At 43.9% G+C, this 24209-nt stretch overlaps 1 protein-coding gene across 1 annotated transcript; it reads left to right on the top strand.

The window, feature by feature from the left end:
- Positions 1–8788: 8788 nt before the first annotated feature.
- LOC306920093 (protein THEM6-like) lies at positions 8789–9553 on the top strand (the record flags this gene model as incomplete). Its single annotated transcript, XM_079496718.1, has 1 exon — positions 8789–9553. One exon carries the CDS (start codon positions 8789–8791, stop codon positions 9551–9553), a length of 765 nt encoding a protein of 254 aa, XP_079352844.1.
- Between the last annotated feature and the right edge of the window lie 14656 nt (positions 9554–24209).

The following is a 24209-nucleotide window of genomic DNA, read 5'->3' as shown; positions in this document are numbered from 1 at the left end:
CTTTTACTTTTACCATCCACTGGCAAAAACAACGTGGGCGCAGCCACCCGAACTGTGGTCAGCTTTCTGTACTCAGTAGATGAGAAGTGAGTCAGCGCGGCTTCACGCGCGTCGAGACATACGGAGCCTGGAGAACAGAAGGTGCAACATTTAAGTGTCAGATCAAAGCTCGGAGAAGAAAAAAAGACTGTCGCCACTGATCTGGGAGAAGTGACCGTGCGTGCGTGCGTGCGTGCGTGCGTGCGTGCGTGCGTGCGTGCGTGCGTGCTCACGCCTACGCACTGTCCTGAAAGGCTTCCTGAGCATTTCATAGAGGCAGCTGAGGGGAGAGATAAAGAAGGGGAGACGACGATATCCACAGTCCAAGGTTATTATAGTTACCGCGGTAACTAACGGAAACTAACTAGAAAGAAAAAAGATTTGAACTGAATATATATGTATATATATATATATATATATATATATTAGGGGTGTAACGATATAGTAACTGCATCGAAAAATCTATTTTAATTTCAAGAATCGAAGTATATCGAAATGAAACGGCAACATTGACTATCGTATCATTTTGCAATGCAAATAATCGGTATTGAATCGTTTTGCTTTGCAAATAATCAATTCTATCAATACTACATTTTTGTGCGTGGTATACATTTTTACAAAAAAATGAATAAGATGAATTGAATTACTTAGTTTAAAATGTATGTATTTTAAATAGTTATACTGTATCGATTTCAAATCATTGAATCGTATCGTATCGGATTGCCATAATGAACCAAAATGTTCATTGTATTGTATCGTCAACCATGGATCGTGATACGTATCGTATCGCTGTTCAAATGTATATATATATATATATATAAATAAAATAAAAACTAATACAAACTAAACCAAGACTGAACCCAATTGGAAAATCCAAAACTATCATAACCTTGTCCCAGACCCCCTGGCTGTAATGTCGTGAGCATGTCCAGTCTTCCATTTCTCCAAGACTCGTTGCTCTTTGTAGATAATGAGCTGCTGAGTGCTGCTGAGAGAGATGTTTGGAGAGCCAGGAGGCTGAGATTGGAGTTGCTCGGGCTGGCCTGGGCTGGGCTCTAAATTAGTGAGTCCTCTCGATCAATGCGGGCTGTAATTAGCTGCTATTGATCCCAGACAGATCAGCCACTACAGTAGGCCACGGCCAAGCACCTCTCAATGTCCATCAAGCCGCTTGCCCCACGTGCCCCACATCTCCCTCATAGAGCGAACGAATAACACCACAGCACCCCACCCCTGGTAAGTGGACTGGAGATACACTTCTAATTTCCATTAGTGCACACTGGCATAGATCTTTCTGATTCAGTGTTAAGTCCGTGGTCGGTGTCTGTGTTTCCATGTGACACGGCTATAGATCCCATCTGTTCTATTAAATCCTGCTCTTCTTCAGAACTTGTTCAAGGAGTGCAATGTAAAAAAAGAACTCCAAATTCCAATCATCTCTCTTCATGTGGCAGCCACCTGGCACGTAAAACAAGAGATTAAATCCTCCCCCAAAATGATGACAATCAACAACATCTTAAATAATGATCTCATCAAAAGGAATTGGTTGATTTTGCACTTTTGGCTAATGCTAATCAACAAGCTTCTCATTGTGAATGTGATTGTAATGTTCTGTCTTTTGGTGAATGTATAGAGGAGAGACAAGACGAGTGATTGGGAATGAGGAGACTGCTCATGAATGACGATCTTTTGAAATATTAAATAGTTCACCCCTCTTGAGAATCATCACCAATAGAAAGGAAAGTTTTTCTTTATTATATATATAATAATAATCCCCTTATTTGAATTTGTAATCATAGGGAAGTATACGGTCTGTAATTATAATGGGCCTGCCTGTCAGAGATATGAAGCAGATTTCAAAGCTTGAATTATTCACAAGTCCATTGAACAAATGCAATTTAAACAAAGGCAAAAGGGCTGTGATATGTGATGAAAATTACACATTGCACATACTCATTTCTTTTAAAACGCCACTGTCCAAGGGCCTGGTGATTTCACGCCTAATAGAATTGAAATTTCTCCCCGCTCCACTTGGAAATGATCATGCTCCAAATATATGTTTCAAAGAGCCGTCTTCAAAGACCAGTAATGACGAATTAAAGATCCAAACCTGCACGTTCGCTTATGTGAAGCCTTTTATTCACACAAGCCTCCATATCACTGGGACATTCATCCACACAAAGGTGTGTAATTAACAGTGTTAAGCTGTTCTAATGAACGCAGTTTTTCCATTTAGCTACGGCTTCTTCACAAAGCTGATCCTCACCCTGGAGGAAGTCACAGTATAGGCAAACAGCAGGTTAGCAGTAATGATGCAACTTAAATGCATTGTTTTATTTAAAAGCGGCTCAGACTTTCATCCAAATTCACTGTAGGACATGAATAATCGCCTTTGCCTCCGTCTTTCTCGCGCCCTGAACTTATCGAGCTTCTAGAATATCCAATTTCACCGAGTCCAAATGTCCTTTTGCTGCAGTCTGGCTTGGTTAGATTCAATATTGTGGCGATGTGTGCAATCCCAGGCCCAAATGAATCTTCCAGTGCAAAGCCCATCTCGGGAAGATGTGCCAGAGATTGAAGCGCAGGAATACCCGGTGGAAGTGAGTGAGAGCAATTTGCACTCTGCAGTTTTAAACCAAAACTTTCTCTGATATGAAAAGAAACTTAAATCAGCGCAATGGTAAAAGCATTTTTCCCCCCCACACATATTTTGGGATTAGAGCATTCTTGGTTGGCCCAGCCAACAGGTCTCACAAACAAGATATCTCTGCTATCGGGGAGAAACCACCTAACTTCAAAATGTTCATTTTTCAGGAAATGGGAAAACAATATATTTTTTCAGGAAATTAAGAAAACCTTATATTTTTAAAACAATGCAATGCAGCTTCATCAAAGTTGGTATTGTGACTTTATATATTGCATGAGGGGGAGAGGTGCAGCGAGCTGCTTTCGCAGACAATTTGAGGGTCCAATGGAGTTGAGAGGTTTTGTCCGAATCACTTTTTAATACTTTTCATTGGTTCAATATTTATTTTAACCAACACACAGACGTAAAGGGGGTTCAATAGCATTGATTTATGTGAACAAATCAAAAACCTCATACAAATTGAGTTCGTACGTGGTTTCCTCTCCTGACAGCGACAAACTATCTTGAAAACTACTGGCTGCATTGTCATGAAATGTAGGCTACTGTGAACCTTCATGCTCCCTAGGCCAGTGGTTCCCAAAGTGGGGTCCAGGGGCCCCCAGGGGTCCTTGAGAGAGTTCCAAGGGACCCCAGCTAAATGATAATTAGGAACCAAATGAACCCTTATGGGTCTATAACTCAGAGAGTGTACACATGTGTACACTCTTAGAGTTAAATTAACTTTGATTTTACAATATAAATTGGGGGTCCCAGAGATAGAAATGCCATTAAATGTGGGTCCGTAGCCTAATTCAGGTCAAACCTGGGGGTCCTTGGAATGAAAATCGGTGAAAATCACTGCCAGAGCCGTACAAATCTTCTCTTATGGGGCTCCCTTGGCATATATTTTCAAACGGGGGGTCCGCAGGCTAATGAGGGTCAATTTGGGGGTCCTTGACATGAACAAAGGCCAGTGGTTCCCAAACTTTGTCATCTCAAGGACCCCCAAATGGACACTATAATCAGCCCTGCAGACCCCCACTGTGTATATATCATATATATACACTGTATGTATGTATGTATGTATGTATGTATGTATGTATGTATGTATGTATGTATGTATGTATGTATGTATGTATGTATGTATGTATGTATGTATATGTATTTTTTTAAATCTTTTTTTGTCAGTAAGAACATAGTTGGAGGCTAGCCTTGTAGCATGAATAACCCCGATGTAGGCTTATTGGCTATAAACCTGCTCTATAAACATGCTGGCTGGTCTCTCTGACTTTCAAATTCTCCGCCCATAACTTATTGTACAAAACGCACAATAGATACTGAAGTTATTCAAATGGCTCTGCCTGGGTGACTGTGTTTGACATTCTAGCTGTGCTGCCTCCTGTAGAGTCCACTCCAGTCAGCTGCTCAGACACAGCGGTGTGTCAGTGGCTCCGACGCGGCTTGTCAGGCATACGGTATGTGCTCTGGCTAGCGGCCAGCCCGATCCATTCAGCCCCGCCTACCTCCCACCCAGCACACCCCCTGGGATGCACCACAGACAGCCATCACACCCAGTCTCAGACTCGCTCAGTCTCACTGTCCTTTGGAAAGAAAGGAAAAAGCAATGGGGGAAAAACAAGCCCAAATTGATTAAATTAATTAATTACCAGCTGCATTATTATGATCTGCGTGGGTCCGCTATAACTGCCTCTGTGTCAGTTTCAGTGCAGTAGTTTAGGTAGGAACCAAAATTATCTAAGGTTCCTACCTTATCGTTCGTTTCCAGCCGGACATATTTGTGGTGCACACATCAGCCAATGATAAAACACGCTGGACTACAGGACTAGACTACTGGACTAGCTTGCACATTGATTATAGACTCAGCTTGCTATTGCATAGCAGCTGGTAAAAAGTTAGCAAGTTAGTGCTATACCTTCACACTGTTACAAATGAGTCTACTGTAGTTTAGTTTTGTGCACATACACAGAAGCCCACAACAGAGGGACTTCAAGAAACCACGTGCAACCCAGATTCGACTCAAACAAGGGATTGAATTCATCTTCTCCTATGCCACTAAAATGTGGAACGCCCTACCAACAGCCATTAAGACTTGTGAATCCATTGACTATGGATGAGCAGAATGCACTCTGCATGCAGTGCATCCACCTCACAGCACTCTTTTCTCCTACGATGGCCTGCCACTGCATTCCCATTCTATTATTGAGCGATTTCAGGAAATGAATTCTGAAAGCGGTGGTGTTGAAAGGGCGTCTTGTCTTCTTTTAAATAACAGCCAGAGACGGTAGCCTATTGCTGTTTTTAGAACTAATGCTTCGGTAAGCATCCGTTCATGTGTGCAGTGGTTTGCGCTTTAAGACTGTGAGCAAAGGAACTCAGCGAGTCATTAGTTTAGTGTCATCTGGGAAGTGAAGCCTTTTACTATTTTCCAGAGGCAAAACATGTCTGCTCTGTATGCAGCTCTTGCTTTACTTAAGCTTGTTCAGAACAGCTGTGGCAGCCTGTTGTCGCCACCATGATTGTAAATTGCATTAATTAGTTTGATTATCGGCATGTAAAACCCACTCATGATAGTTGTGATGCTTACTTTGCATGCTATGTTGTATGCCCTGCTGTCGTTGTATATGCTACATATCTTATTCTACTATGTTGTATGCCCTGCTGTCGTTGTATGTGCTACATATCTTATTCTACTATGTTGTATGCCCTGCTGTCGTTGTATATGCTACATATCTTATTCTACTATGTTGTATGCCCTGCTGTCGTTGTATATGCTACATATCTTATTCTACTATATTGTATTCCCTGCTGTCGTTGTATATGCAACATATCTTATTCTACTATGTTGTATGCCCTGCTGTCGTTGTATATGCTACATATCTTATTCTACTATGCTGTAGGCCTACTTGCATTTTATTCAAGTAGGCTATGATGTATTACTTCATATTCTATTCAAGTATGTTATGCTACTCCCAGTCTCCCTCTGGTCTATAGCGTTCCAGAACTCCATCCATCTTCTTTGTGTGTGTGCAAAAGTGCGTGTGTGTGTGTGCGTGCGTGCGTGCGTGCGTGCGTGCGTGTGTGCTTGCGTGCGTGCGTGCATGCGTCACAGGGAATGCTAACGAGCTTGCAAAAACACTGGAGAAGTATAGCCTACCATAAGCACAGACAACTGGAGTGAGAGCAACTTCAAATACTGTACAAGGAGTTTATTTAAAGGGCAGAGGGACATGGCTTACTACAGCTTAGTGAGGCAGGCAGGGCTCAAAACCAGATAGGCAGTCTTAACTAGGGGTGTAACCATCCCTCAGAGGTGCTAAAACTTTGAAATCTTGTCAAGGCAGTTTCTGTACTTTTTTTTCTTTTAACAAGTTTAAAATAGTCATATCTTCTTCAAATACAGTACATCATATGGGTTTAATTACTTTTCTCTTCCATATAGCTACATCTATCGGAAAATATGTGTATCTCTGTGTTCATTTCAAGGCGTGGGTTTGTCCATATGTGTTCAAATACAATGTCCGTCTATTTGCCAGAGAATCACGGTTTACTTTTTATAGCCATACTTTTATATGGCTATAACAATAAATCTTTCCCTTAACAGTTTGACTCCATAAAACGCGTTACCCGCTATTTAATCAAATATTCTACGTTGTCGAGATTGTTTTATTACCTTTAGAGCATACGCTGAAGTATTTGCAGCTTTCAACGACAAAAATCTGGTGAAAAATAGTCCGTCGGCATGTTATGATCATCCACACCAGCGGCCATTACAATGCGGTACAGGATCCGCCTCTATGAGGCATTGTAGTCCAAACAAACCCCCCGTCCACTTACATTGAGCTCAATTTCCCAGAAGCCCTAGCAGCCCAGATGATGACTTGATTTCCGGTTTCGTCATCATAACGCGACGGTCTCGTCATCAGGTCCCGGATAAATCCGCTGTTTCTTTTTAATTATTTTAAAACTGAGAATTAAACGCATTAAACCAAATGTCGGGTATATCGTTGTACGAGTGGTGGAACACTGGATTAACAATTAGCGGCCGTCAAACTGTTAAAAATCCTGCACTATTCACAAGTTTCACACATTTAATGTATTTGCTAAATAGTTACTGTATCGATTTCAAATCATTGAATCGTATCGTATCGCCATAATAAACCAATATTGTCCATGTATCGTATCGTCAACCATGTATCGTGATATGTATCTTCTTATCGCTGTTAAAATGTATCATTACAGTCTTAACATGCAAACAATGGAGCGGGGGACAATCCGCCCCTCTCTTCAGAGGGCGAGAGAGACAACAGTCTCTCGTTCATTCGCTCATGTTGAGCGAATTAACCCCCTACAATAAACAGTGCTACCACCAACACTGGCTACATGACGCAAGTCTGCTGTTTTGATTGATTGATTGAAGAATTTATTAACAGTTTGCAGAATTACAGTACATTTCAAGCACAAACTCAATACAAAGGCTGTTAACTGTGAGTGGACGACCCAATTAAGCATTACACTTGTTTCCAATAGGGTCCACCATGTTCAAATCATCAAAACATTTAGAGACGTACAAATAGACACAAATAGACATCATAAAGGAGGTAAAAAGGGAAAAGAAACATATACAGTGAGGGGGAGAAAAAAAAGGGGTGGGCGGTGGGGGGGATTCACGTTCAGCTCCGTTAATTTGTTTGTTTTCCTTGGAGGAGCTGCGTTGGGTCCCCAAGTCGGCTCCGTGGCCGTACCTTGAGTTGGCTGTGTGGCCGTGACCGTCTCTTGTGTTGTCCTTGCGTTGGGTCCCCAATTCGGCTCAGTGGCCATACCTTGAGTTGGCTGTGTGGCCGCGACCGTCTCTTGTGTTGTCCTTGCGTTCGTGTTTGAGGGATTCCGATTTTACAGGGGCCAGTTTCGAATTGCAGCCGTCCGTAGGTGCCCTTTGAGAGCGGTTTTGAAAGAGTCAAGGGATTCGCATGTCTTAATGACAGTTGGTAGGGCGTTCCAGTCTGGAGCCTGGTTTTAAGGGCCTTTGAGGTGCTGTGGTACCAGGAGGTGCATGCATAGTCAAAGAAACCCTGTACAAGGGCTCCTGTTAAGGTCTTCAAGGTGTTTTTGTTGACCAGTGAGGAGATCCTGTAAAGGAATCTTGTTCTATGGTTGACCTTTTTGATTACGTTGGCCATTTTATCACCGGAAAGATTAGCCTCCAGGATGGAACCTAGGTAGGTAATTTCATCTTTACGTGTGATAACATTGTCACCCACTTTAACCAAGAAGCCATTTGCCTTGCTGAGATTACTATTAGAGCCAAAGAGAATGGATTCAGTTTTTCCCAGGTGTAAAGATAGTTTGTTATCAGCGAGCCAGGTGCAGATTCTACCGAGTTCAGAGCTGAGGGCATTTTCAACCTGCAGTTTGTCCCTGTCCGAGACCAGCAGTGCTGAGTCATCTGCGAACAGGAACAAGTTGCAGTCACAAGCTGAAGTCATGTCGTTTACATATATTAGGAACAGTAGAGGCCCTAGTATGCTTCCTTGTGGAACGCCACAGCTCACTGGGAGGGGGGGGGACAGTGTTCCGTTCACTTCCACCATCTGTTCTCTCCCCTCCAGGTAGGATTGCATCCAGCTCACTGATGTGCTATCGAAACCAATTGCTTTTAGCTTGTTAACCAGTATGGAGTGGTTCACGGTGTCAAAAGCCTTTTGGAGGTCCAGCATGACCATGCCGCAGTATTTGCCAGCGTCCACCTCTTGTTTGATGTGGTCGCTCAAATAGAGAAGGCATGTGTCAGTGGAGTGGGATGTTCTGAAGCCAGATTGGAACTCGTACAATAATTTATTAGTGGCAAGATACTTTTCAACCTGTTCATAGACTATTTTTTCCATCACTTTCGAGATGGAACTAAGAATAGAAATAGGGCGGTAGTTGCCGGGGTCTAATTTGACGTTAGTACTGTGACATCAGACATGATGTCAGGACTGTGACATCAGACATGATGTCAGGACTGTGACATCAGACATGATGTCAGGACTGTACGCGACTGTCTATATATATAACATCTCAGCTCAGGGTCACACCAAACGGCATCTTTAGTAAGCCGCAGGGATGTTGCTGCTGGTGCTGGGTGCGGTGCTGCTGCTGTTCTGCATTCTGGACGTGTGGTACTTCGCACGAGGGGCCCTCATGTTCGTCAAGGCATTGTTCCTTCCCCGAATATGGGATATTCTAGCCGAGCAGAACGTGGATGGAATTGTCCTCACCAACGATCTGGATTACATGGGCCACATGAACAACGCCCGGTACCTGAGGGAGTGTGACTTTGCCCGTTTGCACCATTACATGCGGAACGGCATATTCATGGCTTCGGCCAAGCTGGGCGCCAAAATGGTGATAGGGGCTTCCACCATTCGCTACCGGCGCTCGTTGGCGTTCGGGGAGGCTTTCGAGATTCGGACCAAAATCGTCGGCTGGGACGAGAAGGCGTTTTACTTGGAGCAGCGTTTCGTGTCCAAGAGGGACCGTTTTGTCTCGGCGATCATGTTCTGCAGGCAGAACGTGGTGCACAGCAGCCCCGAGAAGATCCTAGAGCTTGTGTGCAAGAGGAAGATCCAGTGTCCCGAATTTCCAGAGGAACTGAACTACTGGATGAGTTTCGACGCGGCCAGCAGCCAGGCCCTGAGAGCGCAAAGTGGGCTGGTTGGGAAGAACAATAAACTAGCAAAGTGTGCAGATATCCGCCAGGATGGGTCGCCAACCCAGGGATGTGTCCGTCGCAGAGTGCAGCTATTGGGAGACGAGGAACCCGCAGAGGAAATTGTTTGCACGAAAGATACCATTCGTGTTTGTGGAGACCCCTATGGGCAGATGTGAAAGTGGTTTTGGACGTGTGCTCTATAGAGGTCCCTCAACATCAGCGATTCCAATTTGGGTATATGATGATGATATGAAGGATGGTGTGTTCATTATAATAATAATAATTATAATAAATTATAAATAATTATGTACTGTACGGATGGCTCTTTTTTGTGTAAAAAGAATGTGATTCAATTTTGCGGGAGATCGTTCATGATTTGTGGCATTTGATACAAAATGGGACCACACCTGCAATCTTTGGATGCCAATCGTAGTCAGTCGGAATCAAATCTGAAAGATCTGACTAATACATAGTGATGATATGACTCTACAGAGATCATGTGCAGAAAAAAATGTTTTGTATTGTTGAGCAGAATTGGGCAGAGCCTACATAATAATATGATTATTCTTTTATTACTTTTTATAATTAATTTACATACCGTTTCAAAATTTGTCATACAAATAAATATTGGATTTCAGGACAACCTCCTACAAACACTACCTGGATATAGTTGTATATGACATGAGCCAGAAACACCTTTAGATGGCTAAATATGAAATATTGAATTTAAATAAGAAGGTTCGATCCCTCGCATGGCTCCTTCTGAGTGTGTCCTTGAGAAAGACATTGAACCCATAAAACATGAACAAGATATACATAAAAAGTACAGTACACAAATAATATACAGATACACTGCAGACAGCTTGCTCACCCTCTCCTTCCCACCCACCCCACCAACCACCACATCATCGGCTGTTACACAACAGACGAATGAATGACAGTGCAAATATATGAGCGTATATGTCAATACTGCTGTCAGTTTAGAAGCATAAACACGTTGAATCAAGATGTGAATCTAGGGAAGTCCTAAAGCGACTGAGGGATGAAATCGATCTAAGAGAATAAGAGATAGAGGAAGATTATTCCAATCAAATGGGGCTTTGTAGAAGAAAGACCTCCGTCCAGCCACATTAAAGATATTTGGTAAATGGCATGCCCTGAGGCCACAGTGGCCCTAATGCCCTGAGGCCAAAGTGGCCCTAATGCCCTGAGGCCACAGTGGCCCTGAGGCCACAGTGGCCCTAATGCCCTGAGGCCACAGTGGCCCTAATGCCCTGAGGCCACAGTGGCCCTGAGGCCTGTGGCCCTAATGCCCTGAGGCCACAGTGGCCCTGAGGCCTGTGGCCCTAATGCCCTGAGGCCACAGTGGCCCTGAGGCCACAGTGGCCCTAATGCCCTGAGGCCACAGTGGCCCTAATGCCCTGAGGCCACAGTGGCCCTAATGCCCTGAGGCCACAGTGGCCCTGAGGCCTGTGGCCCTAATGCCCTGAGGCCACAGTGGCCCTGAGGCCACAGTGGCCCTAATGCCCTGAGGCCACAGTGGCCCTAATGCCCTGAGGCCACAGTGGGCCTGTGGCCCTAATGCCCTGAGGCCACAGTGGCCCTGAGGCCACAGTGGCCCTAAAATCTGTAACCCTTACATTCAATTTATTATTTCAATAGACTAAAATCTTGTTTTATCTGATGGCCTTCCTGCCCCGGGGTGCAGATGTTTACAAGGCATAATAAAAGTCTGACATGCGCTGCGGGTTACAAATCACCCGTGCCCGGTTACAAATCACCCGGCGTTGGCTCCCGACATGCGTTGCTCCGGGTTAGGTTAGTGTTTGGGTAGGCTGTCGGACTAGTGACGTATGACTGTCGGAACAAATGCCTGCACCCCCCGCCCCTGGCATTTGTGCTCTCAGAAACACCAAAGACGAAGTGGCCTTACCCCTAAACCCCTGATGAAATTGCAGGGCTGGCTGCCCCCCAAAATAATCCAAGTAGAAGCCCTTTATAATCAAATACGATTGATATTTGACAATCACAATTTTGTTTTAGGAAAACACTTAAACACGATAATATAAACAACTAAAGAAAGTGCAGGCACGCACACACACACACACACACACACACACACACACACACACACACACACACACACACACACACACACACACACACACACACACACACACACACACACACAAAACAACAAGGATACTGCCGCAAGTTAAAATAGGTCCAGCTGCTACTCAGCCAGCTCTTTAATGAGGACTTAACCTTAAAGGGAAACTTCACCCTTTTTGCAAAAAAATATATAAAATCACAATTTTGTTTTAGGAAAACACTTAAACACGATAATATAAACAACTAAAGAAAGTGCAGGCACACACACACACACACACACACACACACACACACACACACACACACACACACACACACACACACACACACACACACACACACACACACACACACACACACACACACACACAAAACAACAAGGATACTGCCGCAAGTTAAAATAGGTCCAGCTGCTACTCAGCCAGCTCTTTAATGAGGACTTAACCTTAAAGGGAAACTTCACCCTTTTTGCAAAAAAATATATGTTAATGACGTTTAGAAGATTTAGAACACTTTCCTGGCGGTCTTTATGTGTGTAATATGTGGTTTTAGATATTCTGGACTACATGTTGTCTGAGCAAGACAGCCCTCCCCCTATCCACAAGGAGGAGCAGTGCACCAAAGCATTATGGGAATAGTAGTCCAGGAAGGAAGTGAGCCCAGTGTCCATGACATCAGAGACACTGGGCTCACTGCTAAAATCTAAAATATGTAAAACCACATATTACACACATAAAGACTTAAGGCTTGTGGGTATATAGCCCATTCCACATGCCAAGTATAAAAACGTACGTGTCCTCTCTTACCCATACAGCTGTGGAGCACCCTCTGGTAGAATAACTTAGACTAGATATCTGGAGAGCCTACCTCATTGTTTACAATCCCCTGAACCATGCACATTTTAACAGTTTAAAGGCCCATGACGTAACTCACCGTCAAGTTCAAGTGCACGGTCATGTGCCCGAGACGGAGATTGATTAATCTCCGTCAATTAGTGATATGCTACACACACACATTTACAACGACATCCGGTCCGACCATCTGGGAATCGGAGGATCTCCGACTCAGCCCTCAGCTAGCTCCTCCAGTCTTCGTGTCAAGGAAGGTGTCCCGGAACAAGACACTGAACACCTAATTGCTCCCCAGTGTGCTCAGTTGAAGCAACACACTCTTGGGTCAAATGCAGATGAGTTGCTTCCACGCAGGGATCACTACAAATACCCTTTTTTCCCCCAGCATGTCTAATTTCATGTGCATCTTCTTCCAGTAGCACGAAAGAAGGACAAAAAAGAGATATCTTTGAAACATCTGTCTCTCTATTGCAAGATGGCAACACTGTTGACTTGTAATGTAATTAAGATTTAAAGAATATTCTGTCAATTACCTGTCTAATGGGGCGTTGATCGGCCCTCGTTGTACAAGCTGTCGCTCTTTTTATGGATCGCACGCTGGGAGACAGGCAGAGGCAAGCATAACAGCAAGCCTATAATACAGAGGAAGAAGAGATGCGATGGAGCCAGCAGGACAGTATAGTCATTAAGTACAATAGTCTGTTTGTAGTAAGTAGAGCATGGATATATCAGCGATATGCAATTATTGGCAATTATGCAGCTGACAATAATGTCCGTATTTTGGGCATGTTAGTATAGGTGAAACTTTCCAACGATTTTCAAAATCTTAAAAAAATAGCCGATCTATAAGCTACAGAACACATCGCAATGTGTGTTAGTCTGTGTGTATTTTATATTTAGTTCTTTACCTGTTCATTGTGTGTGTGTGCGTGCGTGTGTGCGTGCGCGTGTGTGTGTGTGTGCGTGTTTATATTTTGTGTTTTGGTGTATGTGCTAACACAGACTTTGTCCTACACAAACATTGCGTATACGTTGAAGACGAAGGTGAGGACGCAAATTGTGATTGGCCGGAATGAGTTGATGTATGGTGATGTACGATGATAAGATCGTCCCTCACTTCACACGAGTGTGATTTTAGATTGTTTTAATATATAATGTACACTATGTGTTTTTCAAATTATTTTTGAGGGGCGCTAGCCCCTCCTATATACATGCAGATTTTGTCCTCACACGTCTCAATATTTGCTATTGACAATGAAAAGACAAATTAAAGTATAGATCAAATGTCCGCCAAATATGACGTAAATCTGTGCCAACACAAACATTAAATGTTTACATAGGCTAACCAATCACATAAATTCAGTTCAATTCAGTTCAATGAAAGGGGAAATGTGGTCATATGTGCCTCAAATATGACGTCAATTTTGTCCACACACGTCTTGACAATGAAAGGAGAAATTAGAAGTGATTTTTAGAAAGGGAAAGAAGAGAATTGGGATCGGCATCGGATCCAAAGATCTGGCTCTGTTCCCATGTCTGCTTTCGGAGGATGGGGGAGGGAGGGGGGGGGGGGGGGGGGGGCAGATATATGTCAGGTATACCGCCGGGTGGTTCTCCATCACAACTGGCCACAGGACCGAAGCGAAAACCTGCTGCCTGTTTCGTGTCACTTCAGCATCGATGGCTGAACGGAGTGGGGAGATTAACCACATGGAACCATTCATATTCAGGGGTGGGGGGTTTGTGGTTGATACCTTCCCTACCATACCTTCCTATAGCATCACCAGTGTGGCACCTGAAAGACATGCTGTGGCAGCATTGCTATGGCAACAGATGTGAGTAGCCCCCCCCCACGGGTTGCGAGGTCAGTGTTGAGTGACATCCCGTCTCCCATGTCTTCTCATGCTCCAGTGGCCGGGGCAGAGTGATTGTGACACTGTGTGTGTGTGTGTGTGTGTGTGTGTGTGTGTGTGTGTGTGTGTGTGTGTGTGTGTGTGTGTGTGTGTGTGTGTGTGTGTGTGTGTGTGTGTGTGTGTGTGTTCCCACCGCCCCCACACCCCAGAGTACAGGGGCTGATAGGGGTTAAAAGGCTCTCAAAAGAGGAGAGGGGGGGTTAAATAAATCAGTGGGTAAAAGATATGCTGAGGTTAATCTCTGAAGAACGGATTCCCGAGCTGCGCTACTGAATCTGTCAGCAGGGGCATTCAGAACGTCTATACGTTGTTGTTATAGGGAATGAAAACACATGTGCGGTCCACCGGAAGAGGAGGGCTAAGCACGGACCAAACGGCCAACATCCTGTTATCCAGCACAATCTATTGGATTCCCCCCCAGTGGCGCACACAATGTGCTCAGTGGCGTTTTGAATATACCCATGGCGTTTTTGACTATAGTATAGTATAGTACCCCTCGAGTGTCAATATGATTGGTTGGCTCCTATGACAGTACCCCCTCGTGCTGTTCTTGTGGTACCTCTACGTCACTTCCTACGTACGTCACAAATTCATTCATGAATTTAACCTGGGCCCAGCGGCACGTGTGGTTGTAGGTATATCAGTCGAACCAGGGAAACGTAAATTCACCAGATGCAAGGATTCAGACCAGTCTCTTGGATCATAGCATGAGGATTGAGTTTATTTACAGCAAGATGATACAGCAAGCAGGGTTAAGCATACAGTCCTACAGCGTATTCACCCTCCATCGTAGAAGCACTCCATCGTCGAAGCACTTCTCCGTAGAAGTACCCCAAAGGTCCACTCCAGTCCATCATACCAAGCCCCTCTCCGTATCCCAAGCCTCTCTATACTTATATACTCTTATTCTACGTGACAAAATCATCCTGACATTTTGGCAACCTGGCTTCTTATTGTGTAGCTATTTTCACAATGTTCTTTTCCGCATATCTCTGTCATTCCAGTATCGGTAAACACATCCTGTTTGCCTTTTCGCATAAAACGCGCAATGTTCGGAGGTCTTTGCTGATTATCCGGTGGTCTAGATGGAAACATTGCCGCTTTCTAAAGCAAGGATGGCTTCATTTTAGCTCACTAGCATTGACGCTATTTATTTAGCATTAAACATGGACACCCAAAACAGGATGTGGGTCCAGCGTGTGCTGCATTGAAATGGGCTCGGCAGTCTGAGATTGGCTCTGCGTCCAGCAGGTGGCAGTATAAGTGTTACATTTGGCCGATGGGTTCCCATGCATGTATTGTGCCGAGTTGAATTGTATTTTTGAGGGGCCCTAGCCCCTCCTATATACAGCTTTTGTCCCCACACGTCTCAATATCTGCCATTGACAATGAAAGGAGAACACCTATAGTGTTTAATGTTTGTGTTGTCTTAACAAACATTAAAAATGCGGCCATTGACAATGATTGGAGAATTTACGTCATATGCATGTGTCTGAGCAAATCGGCTGAGTATGTCGGTGGGAACACTTGGCCAATAAGGGACCACCATTCTTGATGATGATGTACGATGATTAAAGCGCCCCTCACTTCACACTGATTTTTATTTAGTTTTTTGTCCGAGGCCACGGAACTGCATTCGACTTTGATATTCTAACGCCTGAGGTAATTCATTCACGTAACATAAAACACATAGGCTACATCATGGAGACTTTGTGCAATCAAGATCAATTTGACTCTTGCTCATGCAGGTACAAGCAGTGAAAGGTTGGTTACTCATTCATTATGCTGACTGAATTGTGGTTTCTGAAGGTGGAGCAACACTGTAGGAACACACGCACACGTACACGCACGCACACACGCACGCACGCACGCACGCACGCACACAGCAGGGTTTCAACAATTATAGTTCATGATTTCAAGTGATTGTCACTCTTCGAGGAAAGGGCACAAGCTTTGGAAGCATGCTGTAGTGTTGGCCTGACCTGGAAAAGGGTTTTATGGAGACTGTCGTCAATTTACATGACTGTGGACATAATCCATGGTTCTAGGAAGGTTCCTTTGATCTTGTTGGCATTTTACACAGATAATGAAGGGCCTCAGGGGTACAACACAAACACAGGTACCATCTTGAATCTATAATCACATCTATGTTCCGCCTACAGGAACGCGCACGCACGCACACTCGCACACACACACACACACACACACACACACACACACACACACACACACACACACACACACACACACACACACACACACGTACTGTATATCTATCTATCTCTAAGTCTGTAACTCGAGAACCGTTCGCCCCGCTGACTTAAAAAAAACACATACGTTCCACACCACCGCAGGGAGTGCAGTGCCCGGTGTCGAGTCGGTCCAACCCACGGTTGTCCAGAACCGCCACAAAAGGCCTCTGCCCGGGATCTGGACAGGGCCCCTGCCCAGGCTCCATATATGGAGCTGGCCTGTTTTTGGGCATGCCTGACACAGAACCCCATACAGACACTCCACAGAGAGACAGATTCAGAAATCTCCATATATGGGCATAAAAGGGACACAGACAGTTGAGTGGAACGGCTACGCTATTGCATAGCCGGGTGGTAACAGGTGGTAACCTTGAATAGAGCACCGAAGTCTGACGTCAATACCGGCAGTGGGCGCTGTTCCTGCAGGGTTCGTGTCCTTTTTTATTTGTATTATATCCCTATAGTGAGATGTTAGTAACAGACGCTAGAAAGGTTGGCGAACATGCATTAAGGTTGGCGAACATAGGCCTGGGCCGTGGCTCAGCGGTCCAGGCACCTTGGCTGGTAATCCAGTCTGGTGTTGGCGAACATGCATTAAGGTTGGCAAACATGCATTAAGGTTGGCGAACATGCATTAAGGTTGGCAAACATGCATTAAGGTTGGCGAACATGCATTAAGGTTGGCAAACATGCATTAAGGTTGGCGAACATGCATTAAGGTTGGCGAACATGCATTAAGGTTGGCGAACATGCATTAAGGTTGGCGAACATGCATTAAGGTTGGCAAACATGCATTAAGGTTGGCGAACATGCATTAAGGTTGGCAAACATGAGCTGCTCCCCAAGCAGAGTGTGCAAGTACTGCGATCGGCTGGGTATGTATGTTGGTGTTGTCCAGCGTAGGTTTTATTTTGTCAATTTGAAATACTGAGGATCATGCTGGTATCATTGGAACCACAAACTTAGGAGAGCTAAAACAATATGATTCTGGTTGATCACGATTCACCAAGGACATTCACTCTATTACAATGCTTCTGTTACTCCATGGTGTCTTCAACGTTTTTCAGCCAAAGGACCATCTCACTGAGAGGGATATGAAGCAGACCCGCGCTACATATTGTATATGAATTTGTGTTGCAGATTCAACTTTTTCCATGTATGTATGTATTTCATACATACCTGTACCTTCATAGACAGCACTATCATCAGTGTATGTTAGATTCATGTCCATGTGTATCTTTTATATATTTAACCACCTAAACGGTCAATATTCTCTGCATTTGGTCTGTTCTTTTTTTTCCCTCTACACCAAACTTCTTTGCTGAAAATGCGTGATCTACAAGCACTGCGAGGCGTTGTGTTCACCTGGGGATAGTGACGCTATAGGGTTCAAGTGGTTCATGTAAATCAGTGGTTCTCAAAGTGGGGTCCGGGGACCCCCAGGGGTCCTTGAGGGAGTTCCAGGGGGTCCCCAGCTAAATTATAGTTTGGAACCAAATGGACCCTTATGGGTCTGTAACTCTGAAAGTGTACAAATGGACCCGTTAAATTAACATTGATTTTACAATATAAATCAGGGGTCCCAGAGATAGAAATGCCATTAAATGGGTGTCCGTATAGACCAGTGGTTCCCAAACTGTGGTGCGCGAGTGCCTTCTAGGGGGTGCACGACATGAAAAGGTTAATGGTGGTGCTGTTATTTTAAATATATTATGCCAATAAATGGCAAGTATGTGCAGAATATAGCCTATGCTGCATATATATATGCCATATTCAGGTTCATATGTGTGCATATACAATATGTGGATAAATAGAAAATATTATGTCTCTATATAGCGTATGCAATTTATATTTCCATGTGGGGGGGTGCATCAGCTAGGTCGGGAGGTAACAGGGGGTGCACTGCCAAAAAGGTTTGGGAACAGGGTGGGGGGATAATCATCAAGTTAAAAATTTTAACACACCCATTTGGGAATTGGTTAACACTATAAATACAAGACTTTTGACACCAAAAGTAACTCTGTATCTTGAAAATAACCCTCCACCCCTTGAAAATCAAAAAAATAACCCAAAAAGAGGCATTTTCTGCCCATTCCGCCTGGTATGCATACATGCATAAATACTTTCAAACCTATTTGGGAATTAATAAACACTATAAATAGAAGAACTGTAAAACCTCAAAGTCGCTTGAAAATACCATTCTTTTTTTAAATGAAAAATAACAAAAAAAATGGGTTTTCTGTCTGTTTTCAGACAGAAAGAGAGAGACCCAAACCTGCTGTCTTTGTAGGCAAACAGCACACTATACCTGCCTTTGCTCAAAGAAGAGGAGGGATTCCTTGTAGCGGTTCCAGGGTTTGTTGGCATAGTCAGGAGCCACAAACTTGAGGCACAGGTCCAGTGCCTGTCCAGCCACACTGGCATTCTTGCTGTGTACATCCAGATCCACCATGGAACTCTTTAGCACTTGCTCCATCTTCATATCAGCCTCCACCAACCGCTTCACCTTATTCATGGCACTGCTGAAGCCCGGTCAAGTGTGGGTGCCACAAAGGATCTGCCCTCCTGGTGTTTCCAAGTTGTACATCTCTGCCAGCAGCTTTGAGAACCCTTTGTTGTGCTCTGTAGTGTCAGTCATATGTGTATCTACAAGTTTATACACATAATCTACATTGACTCCTCTGACCGACGCCAGTATTTCAAACCCCATATCCACTCGCATTGCTATGTCCTCTGGTCTCTCAATGGATTGGTAAGATAGGAAGAGGAAATGGGTTGTCCTGACCCACATGCAGCCCTTGCACCATGAACTGGCCTATACATCTTTATCCTCTCTAAGATTTTATTTTATTTTTTAATGAAAAAAGGGGGAAAAGTGGGGAAAATTGGGTGGGGTGGGGGGTTTATTTCATGCTAGGTACCAACTCCCAATACATAATATCTCCCAAATGACCCAATGCACCATCACTGAAATGGGCGTAATCATTTTCCAAGATTATTATTTTTAGGCCATTTTCAGACGCCGCCCCCCTCTTGGTGACGTACACCGGGTGTACGTCACCAAGAGGGGGGCGGCGTCTGAAAAGCTAGCGGCGTACAGCCGAGATCCAAGCCATTCTACGTATTTTTGTAAACTCGTCAATCTGGGTTCCTTGATGCTGTCTCCATGCTGGAAAGCTGAAAATCTAATTCCGTTTTCTGGCTCATTCCCTCGACGTGACCTGCTGTGGCACACACGTGACACATATGTTGACGCCCCCCCAAGGAGATTTTTTCACGCTCTATAGACTAAGGCATGTCAACCTGGGGGTCCTTGAAATTAAACAGCTTGAGAATCACTGCTAGAGCCGTATAAAAATTATCTTATGGGGGTCCCTGGCATATATCTTCAAATGGGGGTCCGCAGGCTAATTAGTGTCAATTTGGGGGTCCTTGACGTGAAAAAGATTTAGTTTCCACCTTGGGTTGATGACTCCTGTTACTCAACTATACCAACAAGTATCACAAATCCCATGAGGAACTAAACACTGAAAAACGTGAAACTTGTGTATAACGTTTAATCTATATGAAATCTAATGTTTCACAGACGCACATATTGTCTATTGTAGTACTATATGTTGGACTATATAGTCTAGTATAGCTTACTTGACACATCTGTATAGGCTACTATGACCGTCAAGATTTAGTAATATATAGCATAGAACATTTAACAATTAGATAATGATAAATTAGATTAAATTGGGCAACCAAAAAACCCACATTTCATAACTTTAATACAACTATCAGTTCTAATTAACATTTCAAGTTTAGATGCACTGAAATTACATTAACAGACAACGCTGTAGTGTCACCATGGCAACCACACCGTCACCAACTAGACTCAATTCATACAGACCTTGTCCATGGAGTTGCCAGGGAACCATTTCCAAGTTTATTTCCTTTCAGCTACTGATACTTAAAAAAAGCAACAGGAAATAAACTTGGACCAATTTAAAACATGTATTTTGTCAAGTGTGAAAAGGTCAACAGCTAAAGTGGTGGCAGTGAACTATAAGACTGAGCCTACAGCCTTTCGTTGTGACTTTTTCAAAATAAATATTTAAATTGAGGTGAACATCTCCATACTTTGTGTGTGTGTGTGTGTGTGTGTGTGTGTGTGTGTGTGTGTGTGTGTGTGTGTGTGTGTGTGTGTGTGTGTGTGTGTGTGTGTGTGTGTGTGTGTGTGTGTGTGTGTGTGTGTGTGTGTGTGTGTGTGTGTGTGTGTGTGTGTGTGTGTGTGTGTGTGTGTGTGTGTGTGTGTGTGTGTGTGTGTGTGTGTGTGTGTGTGTGCGTGCGTGTGCGTGCGTGCGCGCGTCAGGCAGAGTTTGACTCGACTCAGCCTGGCCCAGAGATTCACTTTGTGGTTAATTTACAATATCCTACGCACAAACAAAGATCGGGCTCCATGCAGTTGTATACCGAAACCGATGTAGGGTTTCTCCAACTGTTAACCAGAGCCCTGCCAGCCTGCTGGCCCTGGGTCATAAGCACCCCCCAGCCCCGTTGTTAAGCCATCCCTGATGAGGGAATGCTTTCACGTTCCCTCCTTTGCAGTATTGAGAGTGGCAGCTCCCAATACTAGGCTACTATAATACACATGCACTACTAAAATACACATTCCCGTGGCATGCAGGCAAGGCTCTACGCCCGAGGAATTGAAGAGGCTGTATTGAAGATGCAGGGCTGGAGTGAAGCGAGCGGCGAGCAGATGGAAACACAAGCCCTTTCCGCCGTCGATTGTCACGGGGAACGTGAAGTGACTGCCTAACGAGCTCGAGGAGTTCGCTGCACCGCTGATGAATCACAAAGTTTATCGCGGGTGCAGTCTAATATGCCTCACAGAGACTTGGCTGAATGACAGCACACCGGATTTCTGTGGATACCTGTCTTTGTGACTTTGCGGACGCCGGACGGAGAGGAATGCAAGAGCGAGCGGCGAGAACAGAAGTGTGTGTGTGCGTGTGTGTGTGTGTGTGTGGTGGGGGGGTATCCACAGAAAAAGTGGTGCTGTTCATGAAATGTTCATAAACAGCAGATGGTGTAATCCAGGGCATGTTGCTGTGAAAGAGAAGATCTGTTGCCCAGGCAGACACAGAACTGCTAGCTAGGTTTAAGACCATACTACCTACTGAGAGAGTTATCTCGATGCCATTGTGGTCAATGTTTACATCCCCACCGCAGGCGGATGCTGCGTCTGCGTGACGCCATTTCAAGCATCAGCTTAAGTTCAGACTCAACATGCTCATGCCTTTATCGTGATATCTGGGGTTTTAACCACGAGACCTTGACTCTCAGTCTCAACTCCACTTTCACTATGTTCTTTCTGTGTATCAGTGTTGATTCCGTCGACTAATACTATGAATATAAAATGTTGGTCGACTACCTTTTTTCACTGACGAAAACTAAATGGAAACTAAATGAAAACTAAGCTATGATGACTAAAAACTAGACTAAAATGGACTAGTGCATGGACAAGAGATCCAGTAAAAGACACAAGTCATTTTACACTAGGTTGCATGCTGTTGTGAGCTTGTAGATCTGCTATGAGTGTAAAATTGACCATTACGACAGCATCAAGGCCCGCCAAAATACATTTTAGTCGACTAAATCAACTGAAGATTCCATCCATTTGTTAATATCCATTTGTATTAGTCACTCTTGGGCTGACTGAGATTAATAGACTCTTGTATTTGCTTGGGAAAGAAACAAAGAATCTGCCCTTTGAAAATAAATATCTTTTTTTATTTGCTCCTTGCCTTTACAAATTACCGTAAATTCCAAACGATATAATTATGAACAAAAGATGAAAAATAATGAATAATCATGCAAGCCATGCAAGCTCTGTATTCTCTTCAGTCTGCAACATCGTTTGTATGCAGGCCCTTTCCTTTTGGGAGAATTTGACCTGCCAGGTTTGCACATACTGAGAGCCATATTAATCGACAACAATAGAAAAAAACGTTTTCAGTCATCCCCTCCAACGAGGCTCCAATTAAGCGAGCTGATGATAACGAAGTGATGTGAAAACACAGCAGACTACTGGTTTGTTAGAGAGAATTGAAGAACTAGCATTATTGTGCTGTGTCACGATGGACAATACTTCGGAATAATAGTAGAATTGCTCCTGATATGCAGGTTGATGCCTTGCATTGGTTTCCTCCGTCACTGGTGTATGAATGTGTGTGTGAATGGGTGAATCTAATGCACGATATATGTAAAGTGCCTTGTCTTTCATGCAATTTGTCCGTTAAAATTGCAAAGTCAATCCTCAATATTTCTGTAATGGCAAGTCTGTATAAATAAAAAAAGAAGTTACCATTAAAACATGTATACCATTAACCTTTTGAAACTAAAATCATCAGTTGTGGTCTTCGGGGAGGTGAAACATGGATAGGAAGTTGTATTTGAGACGTCTAAAAGGGAGATGTACTGTGTGCCAGTGCATGGTGAAAGTAGATGAGATGGATGGTCTATACTTGCTTGAGTGAATACGTGTTATTCGTTATAGACTTGGGGACAGATTTACGTAAAAGTGCTATTTGTGCTCGCAAGGTGCATGGATTTCATGTCTGATTTACTAAGCCAGCAGCTAATTATACAGTCAGCGAATGGGACCGCCTTCTAGTCGCATTCTGTGTTTGAAGCAGAGCTTAACATTTGCAGTGGATTGGTGGGAACTGCTCCAAAAGAAAAAGGGAAAAGCTAAATCCAGTGATTCATTGATGATTCAGTGATCCTTGGACATATTCCATTTCCAGGTGCAGAGCCAGGCTTCAGCTTGAGTTGCAAAGAGTTTGGTTGTTGCTGTGGAGGGCATATGCGTCATATTTGATTTTGTTTTCTAATTAGTGGTCGGAAATCGGGGCCGAGCACGCCGGTTTGACAGCTGTCAGAGAGCTAAAGCGGTATGCAGTTTGGTTGACAGCAAACTCAAACTATAACTTGTAAGTAAACACGAAATATTGTGAAAACTTACTACAAAAAGATACAATGCCACCTAAGAAGAATGCCGTCCAAAAGTCAATGGAGGACGACATCGAGGATATTAAAAACTCACTCAACTATGTCACGGCTGAGCTGAGCACCCTGGTCAAGCAGCAAGCATCGCTGCTGGAACTGGTGAATGAAGTCAAATCTTTGAAAAACACCATCAAAGAGAGGGACAAAAGAATAGACGCATTGGAGCATAGGCTACATGATGTGGAACAATACACAAGGATGGAGGACGTGATCATAAGCGGGCTGAAAGTGAAGCCAAGAACCTACGCTGCAGCCGCGGCTGTAGGCAGACGCGATGGCGAAGACGCTACGATTGAACATCAACAATCACTTGAATCACAAGTAATCACATTTTTCGAATCGAAGGAAATCACGATTGATCCGGGCGACCTTGTGGCTTGCCACACTCTCCCGCGTAAGGATCTGGCCGGGAAACCCACCGATCCCAACATCATCATTCGTTTTTGGAATAGAAAAAAGAAAACTGAATTGCTGAAGCAGTGGAAGAAACTACTAGACTCTGAGGTCTTCATGAATGAACATCTAACTAAAAAGAACGCTGAAATCGCCAGGGCTGCCCGTTGGCTAAAGAAGCAAAAGAAAATCAATTCAACGTGGACCAGGAACTGCAGAGTAATGATAAAGCTAAACGGGGACACACCAGAA

The sequence above is a fragment of the Electrona antarctica genome, assembly GCF_951216825.1.
Source record: "Electrona antarctica genome assembly, chromosome: 1".
NCBI classification, from domain to species: Eukaryota; Metazoa; Chordata; class Actinopteri; order Myctophiformes; family Myctophidae; genus Electrona; species Electrona antarctica.
This window is presented reverse-complemented; position numbering and strand designations above follow the sequence as displayed.